This window comes from Muscardinus avellanarius (assembly GCF_963383645.1).
Source record: "Muscardinus avellanarius genome assembly, chromosome: 18".
NCBI lineage: Eukaryota > Metazoa > Chordata > Mammalia > Rodentia > Gliridae > Muscardinus > Muscardinus avellanarius.
In genome coordinates this window covers 30,486,239-30,507,347 of record NC_137804.1, presented here as the reverse complement: position 1 = coordinate 30,507,347, position 21,109 = coordinate 30,486,239, and the positions used below count along the sequence as shown (strand labels likewise).

Here is a 21,109-nt window from a genome sequence, read left to right as displayed (position 1 = left end):
GTATTCTTAGAATAAACTTATCCTTTCTTGGTCAAACTGTTCTAAAATTATTTGATTTCATGCTGGGCGTGGTGGCGCACGCTTGTAATCCCTGTGCTTGGGAGGCTGAGACAGGAGGATCGCGCAGGTTCGAAGCCAGCCTCAGCTGGCTTATGAGACCCTGTTTCCAAATAAAAATATAAAATAGGCCTGGGAGTGTAGCCCAGAAGTAGAAGATCCCTGGGTTCCATCCCCAGTACCACCAAAATAAGTAAATGAACAAAATTATTTGATTCCACTTATAAAAATATTTTTCCTCCAGGTAAGTTCACACTGATATTCATAAATGAGACCTTGCTGTAGTTTTCTTTTTTTGTGAGGTACTGGAGGTGGAACCCAGAGGCTTTCTACCTCCGGGCTATACTCCCAGCCCTATTTTATATTTTATTTTGAAACAGGGTCTCACTAAGTTGCTGAAAGCCTCACTAAGTAGCTGAGGCTGGCTTCGAACCTGTGCGATCCTCCTGTCTCAGCCTCCCAAGCGCAGGGATTACAAGTGTGCGCCACCATGCCTGGTTGTAGTTTTTTGTTTTTATTTTGCCAAGTGTGGAATCTAGATTATTTTGGTTTTGTAGCATGAACTGGGAAATTTTCGTTGCTCTCCATGCTATGAACAGTTTAAATAGCATTTTAAGAGCCAGGCATGGTGGTACATGCTTGTAATCCCAGCATTTGGGAGGCTGAGACTGGAAGATCCTGGTTCGCGAACAGCCTCAGCTACTTAGTGAGGCCTTTCACAACTCAGTGAGACCCGGTTTCAAAATAAAGAATAAAGAATAGGGCTGGGGGTGTAGCTTGGACATAGAATGCCCTTGGTTACCATCCCCAGTACCGGAGGGGGGGGGGATAGCATTTTAATTTCAGGTCCCTTAAAAGGTAAAAGAATTCACCTATGGAAGTTTAATACTCTTTGACACTTTTTCAATTTCTTCATTCTTGTCCATTTATATGCTATATCTCTTTCTTGGCTTCAGTTTGACAATGTGTAATATCTAAAAGAGTAGGTTTGCCAGGCATGGTGGTGCATGCTTGTAATCCCCGCGCTTGGGAGGCAGAGACGGGAGGATCACGCTGGTTCGAAGCCAGCCATGCTGGCTTAAAACACTCTGTTTCTAAATAAAAATAATAGGTCTGGGAGTATAGCCCGGAGGTAGAAGGGCTCCCAGGAACCCCAGTACCACCAAAATAAATAAATACATAAATAAATAAAGAGTAGGTTTTTCTAATTAGAAATGTACAGCCTTTGTATTTTTTTCCCCACAATTTGTGTATCTGACCATAATCCCCCAACCTTCTTTTTCCTTTATTAAGAGAAATGGTGCCAGGCATGATGGTGTATACTTATAATTTGAGTACTTGGGAGACTCAGACAGGAGGATTGCAAGCCTGAGGCCAGTTTTAGAAACCTAGCAATCCTCAGGAACTTAGTGAGACTCTGTTAAAACAACAACAACAACAACAAAACAAAAACAAAACAAAACCAGGCGTGGTGGTGAACACTTGTAATCCCAATAGTTGAGAAACTGAGACAGGAGGATTGCACAGGTTCGAAGCCAGCCTCAGCTACTCAGTGAGCCTCTCAGCAACTTAGTGAGACCCTGTTTTTATTTATTTTTTATTTTTACTTTTTTGGTGGTACTGGGGTTTCTGGAAGCCCTTCTACCTCCGGGCTACACTCCCAGACCTATTTTTACATTTTAATTTGGAAACAGGGTCTCCTAAGCCAGCGTGCGTGGCTGACTTCGAACCTGTGCACTCCTCCTGTCTCTGCCTTACAAGCGTGGGGATTACAAGCGTGGGCCACCACACCCAGCAAGAAACCCTGTTTTTAAATAAATTAAAGCCGGGCGTGGTGGCACACGCTTGTAATCCCAGAATTTGGCAGGCTGAAACCAGAGGATTGCAGTTTGCAGACAGCCTCAGCTACTTAGTGAGGCCCTCTGCAACTCAGTGAGACCTGGTATTCAAAATAAAGAATAAAAAATAGGGCAGGAGGTGTAGCTCGGAGGTCGAATGCCCCTGGGTTCCATCGCCAGACCCGAAAAAAAAAAAAAAAAAAAAAAAAAAAAAAAAAATATATATATATATATATATATATATATATATATATATATATATATATATATATAAATAGGTCTGAGGTCTGAGAGTGTAGCTTGGAGGTAAAATGCCCCTGGGTTCCATACTCAATACCACAAAGAAAACAAACAAACAAACAAAATGTCTGGGGGATAGTTGAGATGTAGAATGCCTCTGGGTTCAACCACCAGTACTGACAAAAAGAGAGAGAGAAAAAGGAGAAAGAGATGGAGAGAGAAAGGAAGTCCATCTAATTAGATTTGTCAAAAAATTAGCTGTTTGTTTATTTGTTTATTTATTTATTGGTGTATGTTGTACTGGGGATTGAATCTAAGGCATTCTGCCCCTAGCTACAACCCCAGCCCATTTTCTTTATTTTATTTTTTGCAGTACTGAGGATGGAACCCAGGGGCATTCTACATCTGTGCTACACCCCTAGCCCTAGTTTTTATTCTTTACTTTGAAACAAGGTCTCCCTGAGTTGCTAAGAGTCTAAGTTGCAAAGGCTGGTTTTGAACCTGTGTTCCTTCTGTCTCAGCACCCCATGTGTTGCTGCTGCTGCTGCTGCTGCTGCTACTACTACTACTATTACTACTACTACTACTACTACTACTATTATTATTATTATTATTATTATTATTATTATTATTATTATTATTTTTGTGGGTCTGGGGATGGAACCCAGGGGCATTTGACCTCTGGGCTACAACCCTAGCCCTATTTTTTATTCTTTATTTTGAAAGACAGTCTCACTAAGTTGCAGAGGGCCTCACTAAGTAGCTGAGGCTGTCCGTGAACCACGATCCTCAGGTCTCAGCCTCCTGAATGTTGGGATTACAAGCGTCATCTAGGTCATGTACTAGGAATATTATTATTATTATTATTATTTTTTGGTGGTGGTACTGGGGGTGGAACCTAGAGGCTTTCTACTTCCAGGCTATACTCCCAGACTTTTTAATTTTTTTATTTGGAAACAGGGTCTCACTAAGTTGCTGAAAGCCTCACTAAGTTGCTGAGGCTGGCTTTGAACACGTGCAATCCTCCTGTCTCAGCCTCCCAAGAGCGGGGATTACAAGCGTGCGCCACCACACCTGGCTTCATATACTAGGATTATAAGCGTGCACCACCATACTTGGTTTATCTTCACTTTTGACTGATTGACCTGTGGTGCTACAGACCAAATTCAGGGCCACGAGCATGCTAGCGACTCCAATATTTCTTTTTCTTTTTCTTTAATGGTACTGGGGATTGAACTAAGGGGTGTTCTACCTCCAAGCTATACTCCCAGCCTGAATTTTTTTTTTTTTTTGCACTAGGGACTGACCTAGGGACATTATATTGAGCTATAACCCTAGCCCTCTTCCACCCCCCACTCCCCAGTACTAGGGGACTTCTACCTCTAAGCCATACCCCCACTCCTATGTTTTATTCTTTGTTTTTTTTTTTTGGTGGTACTGGGGTTCCTGGAAGCCCTTCTACCTCCGGGGTACACTCCCAGACCTATTTTTACATTTTTATTTGGAAATAGGGTCTCCTAAGCCAGCACGTGTGGCTGGCTTCGAACTTGCGCAATCCTCCTGTCTCTGCCTCCCAAGCGTGGGGATTACAAGCGTGTGCCACCATGCCTGGCTAAATTCTATTTTTCAATTCTGTTTGTTAACTGGTTGTTAATTGGGGAAGGGCGCAATGATGGTGATCAAACCCAAGGCCTCATGCACACCAGGCAAGAATGTTTTACTACTCAGCTACATACCAAGCCTAATTTTTTAAAAAAAGTTTCCTTTTAGCCGGGTGTGGTGGCACATGCTTATAATCCCAGCATTCTGGGTTCCATCCCCAAACTAATTTCCTTTTAGTTTTCTTTTCTTTGTTTGGTTAAGGCTTTATGTTGTTAATTTTTTTCTGAGTTTAAGTACTTTACTGGGTATGGAATCGAGGGGGCATTCTACCTCAGAGCTATACCTTCAGCCTTATTTTTTATTCTTCATTTTGAAACAGGGTCACACTGAGTTGCAAAGGGCCTAAGTAGCTGAGGTTGTCTGGGAATGGTGATCCTTCTGTCTCAGCCTCCCAAATGCTGGGATTACAAGTATGTGCCACCATGCCCGGCTTTAAATACTTTAATAGTTTATTTTCTAGGATAGGTATTTTGAGGTGTAAAGTTCTTTCAGGGTAGTTATTACCTACATACCTTTTCTAAGTTAAAATTGTCTTCAGCTCGACTGTCCTCTGAGTTGTCTGTATTCTTCTCATCATCCCCTTTATCTGCATTTGCAAATACAGAAGCCACTCGCACCACAGGTAGGGGTACATCCCTAGGGACAAACCTAACCGAGCTAACAGGCATTGTCCACAGTTTAATCTTCTTAAAAGATTTGGTTTTAGCAGAATACCGTGATTCACAGACAAAAACATCCTCATCTCGAAAGTTTTCAGGGCATAGTTTAAAGTACTCCTAGGAGAATAAAACAAAATTAGATAAATTTTCTAATAATCAATCAACTAAAAAAAAAAAGAGCAAATATCAACCAATCAACCAAACAAAAGTTAAACTGTTAAAAAAAAATTTAATAATAGATGGCAAATAGCTAATGATGAAATATTTTCTTGGCTGCAGAATAAATTTATAAAATATACCTTTTAACTTATTTATAAACATGAAGAATTCCATTTAGCTTATCAACTGCCCTTTGAAAATTGATACTTCATTTAGTTATAATGTTCTTTAAATAATTGGACAGGGTGGTATGTCAGACATATACACAAAAAGTATATACCTAAAAGATAAACTGATAATTTATAATAACTATCTTTCAGAAAACATCATTCTTTTGTGTGTGTGTGGTAATGGGGATTGAATCCAGGGGCATTCTACCTCCAAGCTATATTCCCAGCCCTATTTTATATTCTTTATTTTGAAACAGGGTCTCAAGAGTTGCAAAGGGCCTCACTAAGTAGCTGAGGCTATCAGTGAACCGTGATCCTCCTGTCTCAGCCTCCCAAATGCTGGGATTACAAGCGTGCACCACCTGGCTTTTAGAAAATGTTATTCTTAAAAACTAGCCAGAGTTGGGCATGGTGACGCATGCTTCTAATCCCAGCATTTGAGAGGATGAGACAGGAGGATCATGGTTTAAGGACAGCCTCAGCTACTTACTACTCAGTGAGGCCCTTTGCAACTCAGTGAGACCCTGTTTCAAAATAAAGAATAAATAAAGGTCTAGGGGTGATGATGCTTGTAATCCCAGTACTTGGGAGGCTGTCAAAGGAGAATTGTAGGTACATGGCCAGCCTCAGCTACTTATTTAGTGAGTCCTTGTTTCAAAATAAAGAATAATAAAATAGGGCTGTAGGTGTAGCTTGGAGTTAGAATGTCCCTGGGTTCAATCCCCAGTACCACATATACAAAAAGACCCAAAAAACGAAACAAACAAACAAAAACAGAAACAATTAGCCAGGAAATATAAAAAAATTAAGCTAATTGCATATATCTAAACAAAAAGTAGTCTTTTTTTTTCTTTTTTCTTTTTTTAAACTAAGGATTGAACCCAGAGGCATTCTATCTTGGAGCTACATACCCGGCCCTATTTTATTTTTTATTTTAAAACAAGACCTCACTAAGTTGCAGAGGGCCTAAGTTGCTGAGGCTGGCCACAAACTTGTGATTTTCCTGTCTCAAGCTTCCTAAGTACTGGGATTACAGGAGTATGCCACCATGTCTGGCTAGCAAATGGTCTTTCATACTCCGGTTAATTTCTTCCCAAATCTTTATATATAGCTCTGTAAATACAACTTTAAAGAATTTAAAATATTTTCAGCCGGGCGTGGTGGAGCATGCTTGTTATCTCAGCATTCGGGAGGCTGAGACCTGAGGATCGCGGTTTGCTACTTAGTGAGGCCTTCTGCAACTCAGTGAGACCTGGTTTCAAAATAAAGAATAAAAAATAGGGCAGGTGGTATAGCTCGGAGGTCAAATGCCCCTGGGGTCCATCCCCAGACCCGCAAAAAAAAAAAAAAAAAAAAAAAAAAAAAAAGAAACAAGAATTTAAAATAATTTCTAATTTTGTAAATATGGATGTTTTTTGTGCTTTAAAATAATATAACCTGGAAATGATTGATACTTTGTTTCTTACCTTGACAAACATGACCACACATTTGCCTAGAATTTTACTAACAGGAACTTTATTGTAATAGTCACTCTTAAAAACTTCTTTTTCTAGAAATTTTCTTGTAGCCAGGTGGAATGTTTCATTTGGTCGATAAAACCAACAGCCATACAACCATTTTTCACCTCAAAAATAAGAGAGAAAGAATCATCAACAGATGACATATTCTTTGCAAAATGAGAAAATACTCTATCTAGTCATTATTCCATTGCCTGAACCTAGTACTGTGCTTTTTATTTTTATTTTATTTTTTGGTGGTACTGGGAACGGAACCCTTCTACCTCTGGGCTACACTCCCAGACCTATTTTATATTTTATTTGGAAAAAGGGTCTCTTAAGCCAGTGAGACTGGCTTTGAACCTGCGCGATCCTCCTGTCTCCGCCTCACAAGCGCGGGAATTACAAGCGTGCACCACCATGCCCGGAATAGTACTGTGCTTTTTAGATAAAATTTCTTAATATTATTATCTTAGAAGAAATAATATTTTAAAATAATAAAGTTTAAGAAGACCTAAAATAATGCTGCTTTCCCCTTCATATTAAATGATATAGACCCGGAAGGACCCTGAGGTCTGGGCCGCCTGGCCCTGACCCTGGGCAGATGGGCAGGCGCTGGCGGGGCACCCTTAGGCGACCCTCTCCCCACCCGGAAGGACCCTGAGGTCCGGGCTGCCAGACCCCAAACCTGGGCGCGTGGGCGGGGCACCCTTAGGCGACCCCCACCCCACACACCCAGAATGAAAAAAAATTTTCATTGTTACCAAGTACCTGAACCCATATCCTCCCCAAACCACACATATTCTCTTTTTAAAAAATAAAAATAAAAAAGGGAAAAGAAAAAAGAAAAATATTCGAGAGGGGTTAAGATGGCCGAGGCTACAGCTAGAATACTGGAGATGCAGACAAAACATATACATCTGAACTGGAACTTTTGGAAAATTTACCGCGAAGGGGACTGAGGCTTCTCTATCCTGGACATCATCCTGGACATCACCTGTAAGGAGAGAGTCCAGGGGAGACCTAGGAGAAAGGCGGTGGCGGCAGCAGTGGCCGAGATGGCGGTGGAGACTTGTCTTTGGGAAAGGCAGACATCTGATCCAACTCACCCTGATCCTCTGAAGAAATTACCCCAAAGGTCAAATACTACCATCGTGCATGCTTTGGAACACTGGACATTGTGCGGTATGGGAAAAGAGCACGGGAAAGATTTGAAATGGTGGAGACAGTCGCATTGGCAGCGGCAAGTACTCAGGGGAGGCAAAGACCTGACGTAATACACCTGGAACTTTTGAAGAAAATACCTCAGAGGTGGAATACTACCACCACACACCTCAGGAACATGGGACAATCTGCTGGGTGAAGAGGGGGCTAGGATTGTAGCCTTCCCTGAGGAAGGCAGGTGATGGGGCCTTTGAGGCCGGGATCGGAGCCTGCTGAGGGGTTAGGTCAGTGATGGAGCCAGCGAGGCCGGGATCGGAGCATGCCATGAGGCAAGGCCAGTGCTGGGGCCTCCGAGACCAGGTTTGGAGCCTGCCAAGGGTTTAGGCTGGTGCCGGGGCCGAGGCCAGCGAGGCTGGGTCGGAGCCAGCTGATGCATTAGGCCAGTGCTGGAGCCAGTGAGGCCGAGATCGAAGCCTGCTGCGAGGCAAGGCTGGTGCTGAGGCCTCCGAGGTCGGGATCTGTGCCTGCCGAAGGGTTAGGCCAATGCCGGTGCCATCGAGGCTGGGATCGGAGCCTGCTGTGAGACAAGGCCGGTGCCAGGGCCTCTGAGGTCTGGATAGGAGCCTGCCAAATGGTTAAGACCGGTGCCGGGACCAGTGAGGCCGGGATCGGAGCCTGCCTTGAGGTATGGCCGGTGCTGGGGCCTCCAAGGCCAGGATTGGAGCCTGCTGAGGGGTGAGGTCAGTGCCGGGGCCAACCAGGCTGGGTTTGGAGCCTGCCGTGAGGCAAGACTGGTGCTGGGACCTCCGAGGTTGGGATTGGACTCTGCTGAGGGGAAAGGCCGGTGCCAGGGCCAGCGAGGTTGGGATCGGAAACTGCCGTGAGGCAAGACTGGTGCTGGGACCTCCGAGGCTGGGATTGGACTCTGCCGAGGGGTAAGGCCAGTGCCAGGGCCAGCGAGGCTGGGATTGGAAACTGCCGTGAGGCAAGGACGGAGCTGGGACATGCGAGACCAGGATAGGAGCCTGCCGAGCGGTTAGGTCGGTGCCAGGGTCAGCAAGGCTCAGATTGGAGCCTGTTGTGAGGCTAGGCCAGTGCTGAGGCCTCTGAGGCCAGGAGCGGAGCCAGCCGAGGGGTCAGTTCTGTGCAGGGGCCAGTGAGGCCAGGATCAGGGCCTCCCATAAGGCAAAGCTGATACTGGAGCCAGCGAGGTTGGGATAAGAGTCCCCTGGGTGGCCAGGCCACTACTGGGGCCGTCAAGAGTGGGATTGGAACTTGCAATGCGGCACGCACATAGAAATAGCACAGAAAATAAAATCCAGATGCTTCCCCTAATTAGCAAGAACTACGAGGAAAGGAGTAACAGGAGGAGGTCAAGTAGTAGAAAAGGCCCTATTGAGAAGCAAATAAGGTGACCAATCAGAGGGGAGGGGATGGGGGAGGATGGAATCTCTTTAAAACTCATGAGGTACGTAAACAAATATATCTAAGATAATTACCAATTAAGCATGGGATCGATGGAGGGGGGGGGAATGGGATGGGGATTGGATGAGGGCTTATTGGATGATATGTGCTTGTATATCTTCACAAGTCTTGTATTCCAAAGTGATGTATGATTACAAAAAAAATATATAAAAAAAATACTAACAACATATATAAGCTAAATAGAAAAAAAAAATAGTAGGCTGGGCATGGTGGCGCACGCTTGTAATCCAGGCAGTTGGGAGGTTTAGACAGGAGGATCTGGGTTTGTGGCTAGCCTCAGCTACTTAGTGAGGCTCTTTACAACTCAGTAAGACCCTGTTTCAAAATAAAGACTAAAAAATAGGACTGGGGGTGTAGCTCGGAGGTAGATTGCCCCTGATTTCCATCCCCAGTCCCGCACAAAAATATAAATAAATAAAAATAAATAAAGATATAATAAAGCCAGGCATGGTAGCACATACTTCTAATTCCAGCATTTGGGAGGCTGAGACAGGAGGATCTCGGTTCACGAGCAGCCTCAGCTACTTAGTGAGGTCCTCTGCAAGTCAGTGAGACCTGTTTCAAAATAAAGAATATAAAATAGGAATGGGGGAGTATAGGCCAGAGATAGAATACCCCTGGATTCTATCTCCAGTATCATAAAACAAAAAAAAGACATAATAAATATAAAAAGACCAAAAGCCTATGCAACCTAGCAAGACCATGTCTTGAAATAAATATAAAAAGAAAGCCGGTCGTGGTGGCGCATGCTCGTAAATCCCAGCATTTGGGAGGCTGAAACAGGAGGATCACGGTTCCTGGACAACCTCAGCTACTATTTAATGAGGCTCTTTGCAACTCAGTGAGGCCCTGTTTCAAAATAAAGAATAAAAAATAGGGCTGGGAGTGAGATTGGAGGTAGATGCCCCTGGGTTCTATCCCCAGAACAGCCTAAATAAATAAATGAATAAATAAATAAATAAAGAGTTGGGGTAGGCCGGGAGTGGTGGTGCACACTTGTAATCCCAGCATTTGGGAGGCTCAGACAGGAGGATTGCATAGGTTTGAAGCCGGCCTCAGCTACTTAGTGAGGCCCTTTGTAAATCAGTGAGACCCTGTTTCAAAATAAAGACTAAAAAATAGGAAAGGGGGTGTTGCTTGGAGGTAGAATGCCCCGGGGTTCCAACCCCAGTATCACAAAAAAAGAAAAAAAAAAAAAAGGTGGGGCAGCCAGGCATGGTTGGTATGTGCCTGTAATTTCAGTGCTTGGGAAACTGAAACAGGAAGATCTCAGATTCTAGGTGAGCCTCAGTAATTTATCAATGTCCTCGACAACTTAGTAACACCCTGTTTCAAAATAAAAATCAAAATAGGGCCAATGTGTAGCTCACATGTAGAATGTTTTTGGGTTCAATCCCAGTACCACAAAATAAATAAATAAAAAGTTGGGAATGTAGCTCAGTAGTAAAGCATCCCTGAATTCAACCCCCAGTACTGTGGGGAAAAAAAGGAAAAATAAAAAAGCCCCTCATGGTTGTCCATGCCTATAATCCCTGTACTTGGCTAAGACAGAAGGATCACAGGTTTGAGGCCAGTCTCAGCGAGACACTACTTCTTTTCTTTTTTGTGATACTGGGAATTGAATCCAGGAGCATTTCTACTTCAGTCCTACTGCTGATCTATTGATTTATACTCCCATAGTCCCAGCCCTGCCCCCCTTTTTTATTTGCGATACTGGGGATAGAACTCAGGGACATTCTACTTCCAAGATACAGTTCCAGCCCTATTTTTTATTCTTTATTTTGAAACAGGGTCTCACCAAGTTGCAGAGGGCCTCACTAATTAGCTAAGGCTATCCATGAACCATGATTCCTGTCTCAGCCTCCCAAGTATTGGGATTATAAGTATGCACCACCATGCCTGGCTTCTTTTTTATTTCTTATTTTGAGACAGGGTTTCACTAAGTTGTGGAGGATCTTGCTAAGTTGTTGAGGCTGGCTGAGAGCCTATGATCATCTTGTGTGCCACTACATCCAGCTTTCCAAATCTTAATTTGAAGGCCATTTTTCTAAGAAGCCTTTTCAAAAACCAATTCTAAGCCAAGGCACATTACCTTTCGATAATAATTTCTTTTTTATTTGTGATTTTTACTTTTACTGGAGGTTCCAGGGGAAAAGATTGAGCTTTTTTTTTTTTAATTTCTGGGCCTGAAGATGGAACCCAGGGGCATTCGACCTTCGAGCTACACCCCCTGCCCTATTTTTTTATTCTTTTATTTTGAAACAAGGTCTGACTAAGTTACAGAGGGACTCACGAAGTAGCTGAGGCTGTCCATGAACCGCGATCCTCTGGTCTCAGCCTCCCAAATGCTGGGATTACAAGTGTGTACCACCACGCCCGCTGAATTGGGAATTTAAACATGTTAGACAACTGCTCTAACAATGAATTACATCTTCAGCCCAAGTTATCTGCTCTGAATCTTTGCCATCCTATAAAGACTTTGGTTCAAAATTTGTTTTTAGTAAACACCAGTTAAATATACAAATCTTTTTTTTTTTTTTTGGTGGTACTGGGGTTGCTGAAAACCCTTCTACCTCCGGGCTACACTCCCAGACCTATTTTTACAGTTTTTTATTTGGAAACAGGGTCTCTTTAAGCCAGTGCAGCTGGCTTCGAACCTGAGCAATCCTCCTGTCTCTGCCTCCCAAGTGCAGGGATTACAAGCGTGTGCTACCACGCCCAGCTAAATATACAAATCTTAAATAGACTTTAAGAAGTTGTAAGCCAGGCATGGTGGCATATTCATGTAATCCCAGCATTTGGGAGGCTGACACAGGAGGATGGCGGTTCGTGGACAGCCTCAGCTACTTAGTGAGGTCCTTTTTAACTCTGTGAAACCGTTTTTCAGAAATGAAAAGACTAGAGACTTCTGGGAAGATGGCGACGGAGGAAAGCGGCACTTACAAGTCCCGCTAACAATCGAACTCTATTACCACAAAACCAGATCCTTTCAGAGCCAGAAAACACCACCAGCAAAGAAATGAAAACTGTAAATACAAGGGACAGAGAAAAAGAAGGCTGGAAAAACAAGACACCAGAAAGAAAACAGCCTGAAGTGCCTTGGCCACCGTGGTGCGGAGCAGCCAGAGCCGTGGCATGAAGCGGCCAGAGCGGCCAGAGCCATGGCGCGGAGCAGCCGGAGCCGCAGCACAGCCAGAACCACGGCGCGGCCTACATCTTCCCTAGCAGCACCAGGCTCCAGAGAGAAGGGAAACTCAGAACAGAGCTCAAATCCAGAGAGGAGGTACGCCGGTCTCGTGGCCTAGGATGCAGCAGCAAGCGCCTTACTGCTGGCGGCAGCGGTGAGTTCACCGGAGGGCTCTAGACCAACGCACTCAACCAGCCACCAGGCGCCAGAGAGGAGGGGTGGACAGCGAGCCGAGGTGAGCTGCTGCTGAACAGCCGGGAGGCAGTCAGCAGTTTTTTCGGCGCAAGGAGCATCTAAAGCTCCCAAAGGCCGGGATCAGCACACCCCGCAGGGACTCAGCGGAGCTCAAAACCAGAGAAGAACTACGCCAACCTCACGGCCGAGGACAAGACAGCAGTGCCTTACTGCCAGCAGCAGCGGCGAGTTCACCGGACAGCTGAAGACCAACGCACTCAACCAGCCACCAGGCTCCAGAGAGGAGGGGCGGACAGCGAGCAGAAGTGAGCAGGTGTTGAACAGCCGGGCGGCAGTCAGCAGTTTTGTCGGCGAAGGGAACATCTAAAGCTCCCAAGGGCCGAGCACAGCACACCTGGCAGGGACTCAGAGCGGAGCTCAAAACCAGAGAAGAAATACGCCGCATCACGGCCCAGGGCGTGGCAGTGGTGCCATATTGCCAGTGGCGGCGGCAGGGAATCCACTGAGTTCACTACAGCTCCATGAGCGCACTCAACAACCGTGAGTCAGATTGCGGCCCCTAGGGGAGAAATCCCAGTACGGCACTCCCAGGGACTTGCACAGATAGTCTCCCTGGGTCGGAGATTTTAGCAGTGCAACCCAGTGGGGGAGTGGCGGTGGCAGAGATATCACACCATAGTCACAATTCCCTCTGGAGAACACCCAACTTGGCACCCCCCACGGTCTGGGCAGCCTCGATTGACTCCCTGGGTCTGAGACTTTGTGATACAACCCAGTAAAGGAGTAGTGGTGACTGAGATACCACAGACTCAAGATCCAGAGCATCTTAAGTGAACTTGTAGTGACTCAGGGAAGAACCCAGAGAAGGCACAAACTTCCAAAATCATGGGAAAGAGAAATAACAATGGAGCAGTGAATGCCCACAACCCCACAACATCAGAATCTGATAACACAGAAATCTAAAGATCTCTAGAAGATCAAATCAGGAAAATAACTTTAGAAATAATAGAGGACTTTCGAAAAGAATTCAGAGAGAGTCAAAAAGAGATAAAGGATGCAATCATTGAAATAAAGGCCTCAATTCAAAGTATAAACAACAGATTAGACCACATGGAGAATAGAATCTCGCTTCTTGAAGATGATCATTCCAAAAATGAACGCATAGTTTCTAATTTAGAAAAAAAAAAATCCGACAGCAGGAAACTGACATTGAAGAAATATGGGGCCATTTCAAGAGAGCTAACAAAAGAATAATTGGAATAGAGGAGGGAAAAAGAAGGTGAAACCAAAGGGATCAAAAATCTCTTCAAGGAATAGCAGAAAATTTTCTAAACATAGAGCAAGAGGTCGACACACAGGTCCAGGAAACTTATAGAATTCCCTTTAGACAGGATCAGAGAAGAGGATCCCCATGCTACATAATTGTCAAAATGACTAATGTGGAAGCCAAGGAGAGAATCTTAAAGGCAACAAAAACAAAGGCCACGTGACATTCAGAGGCAAACCAATTAGAATAACTTCAGATTTCCCAAACCAAATTATGAAAGCCAGAAGGGCATTGAGTAACATATTCCAAACTCTGAAAGAAAACAACTTCCAGCCAAAAATTTCCTACCCAGCAAAACTATCCATCAAATTAGATGGGGAAATAAGAAGCTTCCATGACAAACAGGAACTGAAGGAATTTATGTCTTTAAAACCAGCGCTAGAGAAAATACTCAAGGAGATTAACTGCAAAGAGGAAATGGGTAATACACGCCAGAACCAAAGAAACAAGAATTCCCATCCAGCAGACAACTAAGCAAAGAAGAATAAACAGTATCTCAAACAGAAATAAGATCTTAACATGTTGGGAATTAAAAATTATCTCTCTATAATCACACTGAATGTAAACGGCCTCAATTTCCCAATAAAAAGACATAAAGTGGCAAAATGGATTAAAAGCCAGAATCCATCCATCTGCTGCTTACAAGTAAAGATAGTAACAAACTCAAGGTAAAGGGCTGGAGCAAGGTAATCCATGCTAATGGTACTCGAAGACAAGCAGGAGTATCAACTATGATATCAGACAAGTTAGACTTCAAACCCAAACTTATTAGAAGAGACAAAGAAGGTCACATTTTACTGGTAAAAGGAATAGTCCAGCAAGAGGAAATAACAATGATCAACATCTATGCTCCAAACATAGGGGCAGCTATACTTTCATAAATCAAACTCTTTGTGACATGAAGTCACACATAAATCCCAACACAATAATACTGGGAGACTTCAACACACCTCTCACAATACTAGACCGATCTTCCAGACAAAGGGTCAGTAAAGATGTCTCAGAACTAAAGAACACCATTAACCAAATGGACCTGTTGGACACATATAGAATATTTCACCCAACTACAGCGGAGTTTACATTTTTCTCAGCTGCTCAAGGAACATTCTCCAAAATAGATCACATCCTGGGACACAAAATGAGCACTAGCAAATTTAAAAAATGTTATATACTTCCCTGTGTCATTTCAGACCATAATGGAATGAAACTAGAAATCAACTATAAGAAGACCCAGAGAAACAACATAAACATGTGGAGATTGAACACCACACTTCTGAATGAAGAATGGGTCATAGAAGATGTAAGAGGTGAAATCAAGAAATTTCTAGAAACAAATGAAAATAAAGATACAACCTATCAAAACGTCTGGGACATTTTGAAGGCAGTATTAAGAGGAAAATTTATAGCACTGAGTGCTCACATAAGAAAAACAGAAAATCTTCAAATTAATAGCCTAACGACACACCTCAAAGCTCTTGAAAAGCAGGAACAATTGAACCCCAAAGCCAGGATTAGACGGGAAATTATTAAAATTAGAGCAGAAAATAACAAAATAGAGAATTAAAAAAATACAGAAAATCAACAAAACCAAAAGCTGGTTTCTTGAAAAAATTAACAAGATTGATAAACCACTAGCCAACCTAACTAAAAAAAGAGAATCAACCCAAATTATGAAGATAAGGGATGAAAAAGGAGACATTACTACTGACAGAGTGGAAATCCAGAGGATTATCAGAAACTACTTTGAAAAACTATACTCCAACAAAATGGAAAATCTGGAAGAAATCGACAACTTCCTAGATAAATACAACCTTCCTAAATGGAGTCAAGAAGATATAGAACACTTAAACCAACCAATAGCAATCAAAGAGATTGAAAACAGCAATAAAGAGCTTACCATTAAAGAAAAGCCCAGGACCAGATGGTTTCCCAAGTGAATTCTATAAAACCTTTATAAAAGAGCTAACCCCAATACTACTCAAACTATTTCACGAAATAGAAAAAACCGGGACTCTCAAATGCATTCTATGAAGCCAACATCACACTAATACCCAAACCGAATAAAGACAGTTCAAGGAAGGAAAAATTCAGGCCTATATCTCTGATGAACTTGGATACAAAACTATTAAACAAAATACTAGCAACAGGCATTCAAAACCACATCAAGAAAATCATTCACCATGACCAGGTAGGGTTCATCCCAGGGATACAAGGCTGTTTCAATATATGAAAATCAGTCCATGTAATTCATCATATAAACAGAATCAAAGACAAAAACCACATGATCATCTCAATAGACGCTGAAAAAGCATTTGATAAAATTCAACATCCATTTATGATAAAAACACTGCAGAGAACTGGAATAGAAGGAACATATCTCTACATTATTAAGGCAATCTACAATAAGCCTACTGCCAACATCATATTAAATGGGAAAAAACTTCAAGAATTCCCCCTAAAAACCGGAATGAGAAAAGGATGTCCACTATCACCACTTCTTTCGTACTAGAGACTCTAGCCAGAGCAATTAAGGCAAGAAAAGGAAATCAAAGGAGTACAAATAGGAAAAGAAGAACTTAAGCTTTCACTATTTGCAGATGACATGATACTATATTTAGAAAACCCAACAAACTCAACCAAAAGGCTTATAGAACTGATCAACAAATTCAGCAAAGTATCTGGATACAAAATCAATCTTAAAAAATCAGAAGCTTTCCTGTACACCAACCACTGATAAAGAAATTCAGAAAACACTTCCAGTCAGGATCTCCCACAAGAAAATAAAATACCTTAGGAATAAACTTGACCAAGGAGGTAAAAGATCTCCACAAAGAAAATTATAAAGCACTGAAAAAAGAAATCGAAGAAGATGTTAGAAGATGAAAAGACCTTCCATGTTCATGGATTGGCAGAATAAATAACATTAAAATGGCCATCCTCCCAAAAGTGATCTACAGATTTAATGCAATGCCCATTAAACTACCAAGATCATTCCTCACAGACATAGAAAAATCAGTCCTTAAATTTATCTGGAATAACAAAAAGCCCAGAATAGACAAGGTAGTTCTCAGCAACAAGAACCACGCAGGAGGAATCACAATACCTGACTTTAAACTATACTACAAAGCCATTGTAATAAAAACAGCATGGTACTGGCAAAAGAACAGATATATAGACCAATGGAGCAGAATAGAAGACCCAGAAACAAGTCCACACACTTTCAGCCAATTGATTTTTGACAAAGGGGCTAAAAACATACACTGGAAAAAAGATAGCCTCATCAACAAATGGGGTTGGCAAAACTGGTTAACCAAATGCAGAAAACTGGATATTAATCCCACTTTTTCACCCTGTACAAAAGTCAACTCACGATGGATCAAAGACTTGGAAATTAAACCAGAGACCTTGAAGCTCCTTGAAGAGGGCATAGGTCCAACACTGCAACACATAGGTACTGACAAACATTTCCTCAACAAGACCCCAAAGGCACAACAAATTAAAAGGAGAATCAATACATGGGATTGCATGAAACTGAAGAGCTTCTGTTCAGCAAAGGAAACTATCAAGAACCTCAATCGAGAACCAACAGAATGGGAGACGATTTTTGCCACCTACATCATCGATAGAGGACTAATATCTAGAATATAAAGAGAACTCAAGAAACTCAACACTAAGAAAACAAAGCATCCAATAACAAAATGGGCAAATGAACTAAATAGACACTTCACAAAAGAAGAAATTCAAATGGCCAATAAATGCATGAAAAAATGCTCAACATCACTGGCAATCAGAGAGATGCAAATCAAAACTACCCTGAGATTCCACCTAACTCCAACTAGAATGGCAATCATTCAAAACACAAACAACAACAGATGCTGGCGAGGATGTGGAGAAGTGGGAACTCTAAGACATTGTTGGTGGGATTGCAAATTAGTGCAACCACTTTGGAAAACAGTATGGAGAATCCTCAGAAGAATGGGAACAAATCTACCATTTGATCCAGCAATACCACTGTTGGGTATCTACCCAAAAGAAAAGAAACCAAACTACCAAACTAATGCATGTGTATCTATGTTCATAGCTGCACAATTCACCATAGCCAAACTATCGAACCAGCCAAGATGTCCATCAACAGGTGAATGGATTACAAAACTGTGGGATATGTACACAATGGAATTTTACTCAGCCATAAAAAAAAAAAAAACCTCAATTACATCATTTTCAGGAAAATGGATGGAACTGGAGGACATTATGCTAAGTGAGATTAGTCAGTCACAAAAAATAAGAAATCAGATGCTTTCCCTAATATGTGAGTTAGGGAGAAATGGGTCATAGGAGGAACTCTTGAAAGAGGAAATCCTATAGAGGAGCAAACAAGACAACCTAAAGAAGGAGAAAGGAGGGGGGAAAGAGGAAAATCTCTAAAACACACAATGGAGCCGGGGCACGGGTTGCGGGACTCTGGGCCCCGGGCCGAACTGCGCATAGCACGCCAGACCCCTGGAGAAACCGGACTCAGTAAGACGCTGGGTGCCGGGTGGGGGTCGCGTGGGGCACGCCAGCCAGGCCCGGTTCTCAGGACTCTGAGCCCCGGGCCGGAACACGCATAGCACGCCAGACCCCTGGAGACACCAGGCCCAGTACCCTGGGACCTAGGCGGGGGTCAGGCGGGGCATGCCAGCCGGGGCCCGGGTCGCGGGACTCTGGGCCCCAGGCCGAACTGCGCGTAGCACGCCAGACCCCTGGAGAAACCGGGCTCAGTACCCTGGGTTCTGGGTGGGGGTCAGGCGGGGCACGCCAGCCAGGGCTAGGCTGCGGGACCCTGGGCCCCAGGCGGAATAGTGCGAAGCACTCTGTACCCATGGGGAAACCCACCGGGTTACAGTGCTACTGAGTGAGTGCCTGATCCCACTACCTCCTCAAACCACAAATACTGTCTTCTCTTATTAAAAAAAAAAAAAAAAAAAGGAAAAGAAAAAGATAAATATTGCGGATCCCAGGACACTGGAGATGCAGACAAAACTTATCTAAATGCACTGGAACTTATGGAAAAATTCCCCATGAAGGAGAACTGCTGTTTCTCTATATTATTAAGAATCTTGGACATCACCTGTAAGGAGAGAGTTTAGCGGAGACCAAGGAGAAAGGCGGTGTTGAAAGAGGTCTCCGTGATGGAGGTGGAGACTTGTATTCAGGAGAAGCAGAAACCGGATCCTACCAACCTTATTTTTTTGGAGAAATTACACCAAATGTCGAATGCTACCATCACGCATGCTTAGGAACACTGGACAACATTCAGAGTAAAAAAAGAGCCTGGTAAGGATTTGAAATGGTGGAGGCAGTGGCAATGGCAGTGGCCAGTGCTCAGGGGAGGCAGAGATCTGATACATTACACCTGGAACCTTTGAAATAATAATACCAGAGACAGTGATGGGAGCCTGCTGAGGGGTTAGGTGGGTGCCGGGGCCAGTGGCCGACATCGGAGTTTGCCGTGAGGCAAGGCCACTACTGAGGCCTCCAAGGCCGGTATTGGAGCCTGCCGAGGGGTTAGACCGATGCTGGGGCCAGTGAGGCTGGCATCAGAGCCTGCCGTGAGGCAAGGCCAGTGCTGGGGCCTCCGAGGCCGGGATCGGAGCATGCCGAGGAGTTAGGCTGGTGCTGGGGCCAGCGAGGCTGGCACTGGAGCCTGCCATGAGGCAAGGCTGGTACTGGGGCCTCCGAGGCCAGGATAAGAGCCTGCCAAGGGGTTAGGCCAGTGCTGGGGCCAGTGAGGCCGGCATCGGAGCCTGCCGTGAGGCAAGGCCGGTACTGGGGCCTCTGAGGCCGGGATTGGAGCCTGCCGAGGGGTTAGGCCGGTGCTGAGGCCAGCGAGGCCGGCATCGGAGCCTGCCGTGAGGTAAGGCCAGTACTGGGGTCTCCGAGGCCAGGATAAGAGCCTGCCGAGGGGTTAGGCCAGTGCTGGGGCCAACGAGGGCAGCACTGGAGCCTGCCATGAGGCAAGGTCGGTGTTGGGGCCTCCGAGGCTGGGATCGGAGCCTGTCAAGGGTTTAAGCCGGCGCTGCGGCCAGCGAGGCCGGCACTGGAGCCTGCTGTGAGGCAAGTCCGGTACTGGGGCCTCCAAGGCCAGGATAAGAGCCTGCCGAGGGGTTAGGCCGGTGCTGGGGTCAGCGAGGCAGGCATCAGAGCCTGCCATGAGGCAAGGCCGGTGCTGGGGCCTCCCAGGCCGGGATCAGAGCCTGTTGAGGGGTTAGGCTGGTGGTGGGACCAGCGAGGCCGGCACCGAAGCCTGCTGTGAGGCAAGGCCGGTACTGGGGCCTTCGAGTCTGGGATCGGAGCCTGCCGAGGGGTTAGGCCGGTGCTGGGGCCAGTAAGGCCGGCATTGGAGCCTGCCGTGAGGCTGGGATCGGAGCCTGCCGAGGGGTTAGGCCAGTGCTGGGGCCAGTAGGCCGGCATTGGAGCCTGCCGTGAGGCAAGGCCGGTATTGGGGCCTCCGAGGCCAGGATAAGAGCCTGCCAAGGGGTTAGGCCGGTGCTGGGGCCAGCGAGGCTGGCACCGGAGCCTGCCGTGAGGCAAGGTCGGTGCTGGGGCCTCCGAGGCTGGGATCGGAGCCTGCCGAGGGGTTAGGCCAGTGCTGGGGCCAGTGAGGCCGGCACCGGAGCCTGCCGTGAGGCAAGTCCGGTACTGGGGCCTCTGAAGCCAGGATCGGAGCCTGCCGAGTGGTTAGGCCGGTGCTGGGGCCAGCGAGGCCAGCACTGGAGCCTGCCATGAGGCAAGGCCAGTACTGGGGCCTCCAAGGCCAGGATAAGAGGCTGCCGAGGGGTTAGGCAGGTGCTGGGGCCAGCGAGGCCGGCATCGGAGCCTGCCATGAGGCAAGGCCGGTACTGGGGCCTCCAAGAGCATGATAAGAGCCTGCCGAGGGGTTAGGCCGGTGCTGGGGCCAGCAAGGCCAGCTGTGAGGCAAGGCTGGTACTGGGGCCTCCAAGGCCGGGATCGGAATCCTGTCAAGGGGTTAGGCTAGTGCCTGGGCCAATGGCCAGCATTGAAGCCTGCCGTGAGGCAAGGCCACTACTGCGGCATCCGAGGTCGGGATCGAAGCCAGCTGAGGGGTTAGGCCCATGTGGGGGCCAGCGAGATGAGAACCAGGGCCTCCCATGAGGCAAGGCCGCTGCTTGAGCCAGCAAGGAAGGTCTGGATCAGTCCACTGAGTAGCCAGGCCACTACTGGTGCCCTCAAGAGTGGTATCGGTAATTGCAGCGCAGCATGCACAGAAAAATATTGCAGAAAACATAAATCAGATGCTTCCCCTAATCAGCAATAACTAGGAGGAAAGGGGCAACAGGAAGAGGTTGGGCTATAGAAAGGGCCCTATAGTGAAGTAACTAATGTGACCAATCAGAGAGTATGAAATAATGGAAGACAGAGCCTCTTTAAAACGCAGGAGGTACATAAACAAATGTATGGAAGTTAATC

The 21,109-nt window shown here is 45.2% G+C and overlaps 1 protein-coding gene across 1 annotated transcript in view; it reads right to left on the bottom strand.

Moving 5' to 3' along the window:
• PBRM1 (polybromo 1) overlaps positions 1-21,109 on the bottom strand; it is a gene marked incomplete at both ends in the record, with an annotated part of 166,621 nt that overhangs the window by 36,650 nt on the left and 108,862 nt on the right. Inside the window, 2 exons of the mRNA XM_080715199.1 lie at positions 4,310-4,573; positions 6,252-6,409. Coding sequence (XP_080571325.1) covers positions 4,310-4,573; positions 6,252-6,409 — 422 coding nt within the window. The remainder of the gene's footprint in view (positions 1-4,309; positions 4,574-6,251; positions 6,410-21,109) is intronic.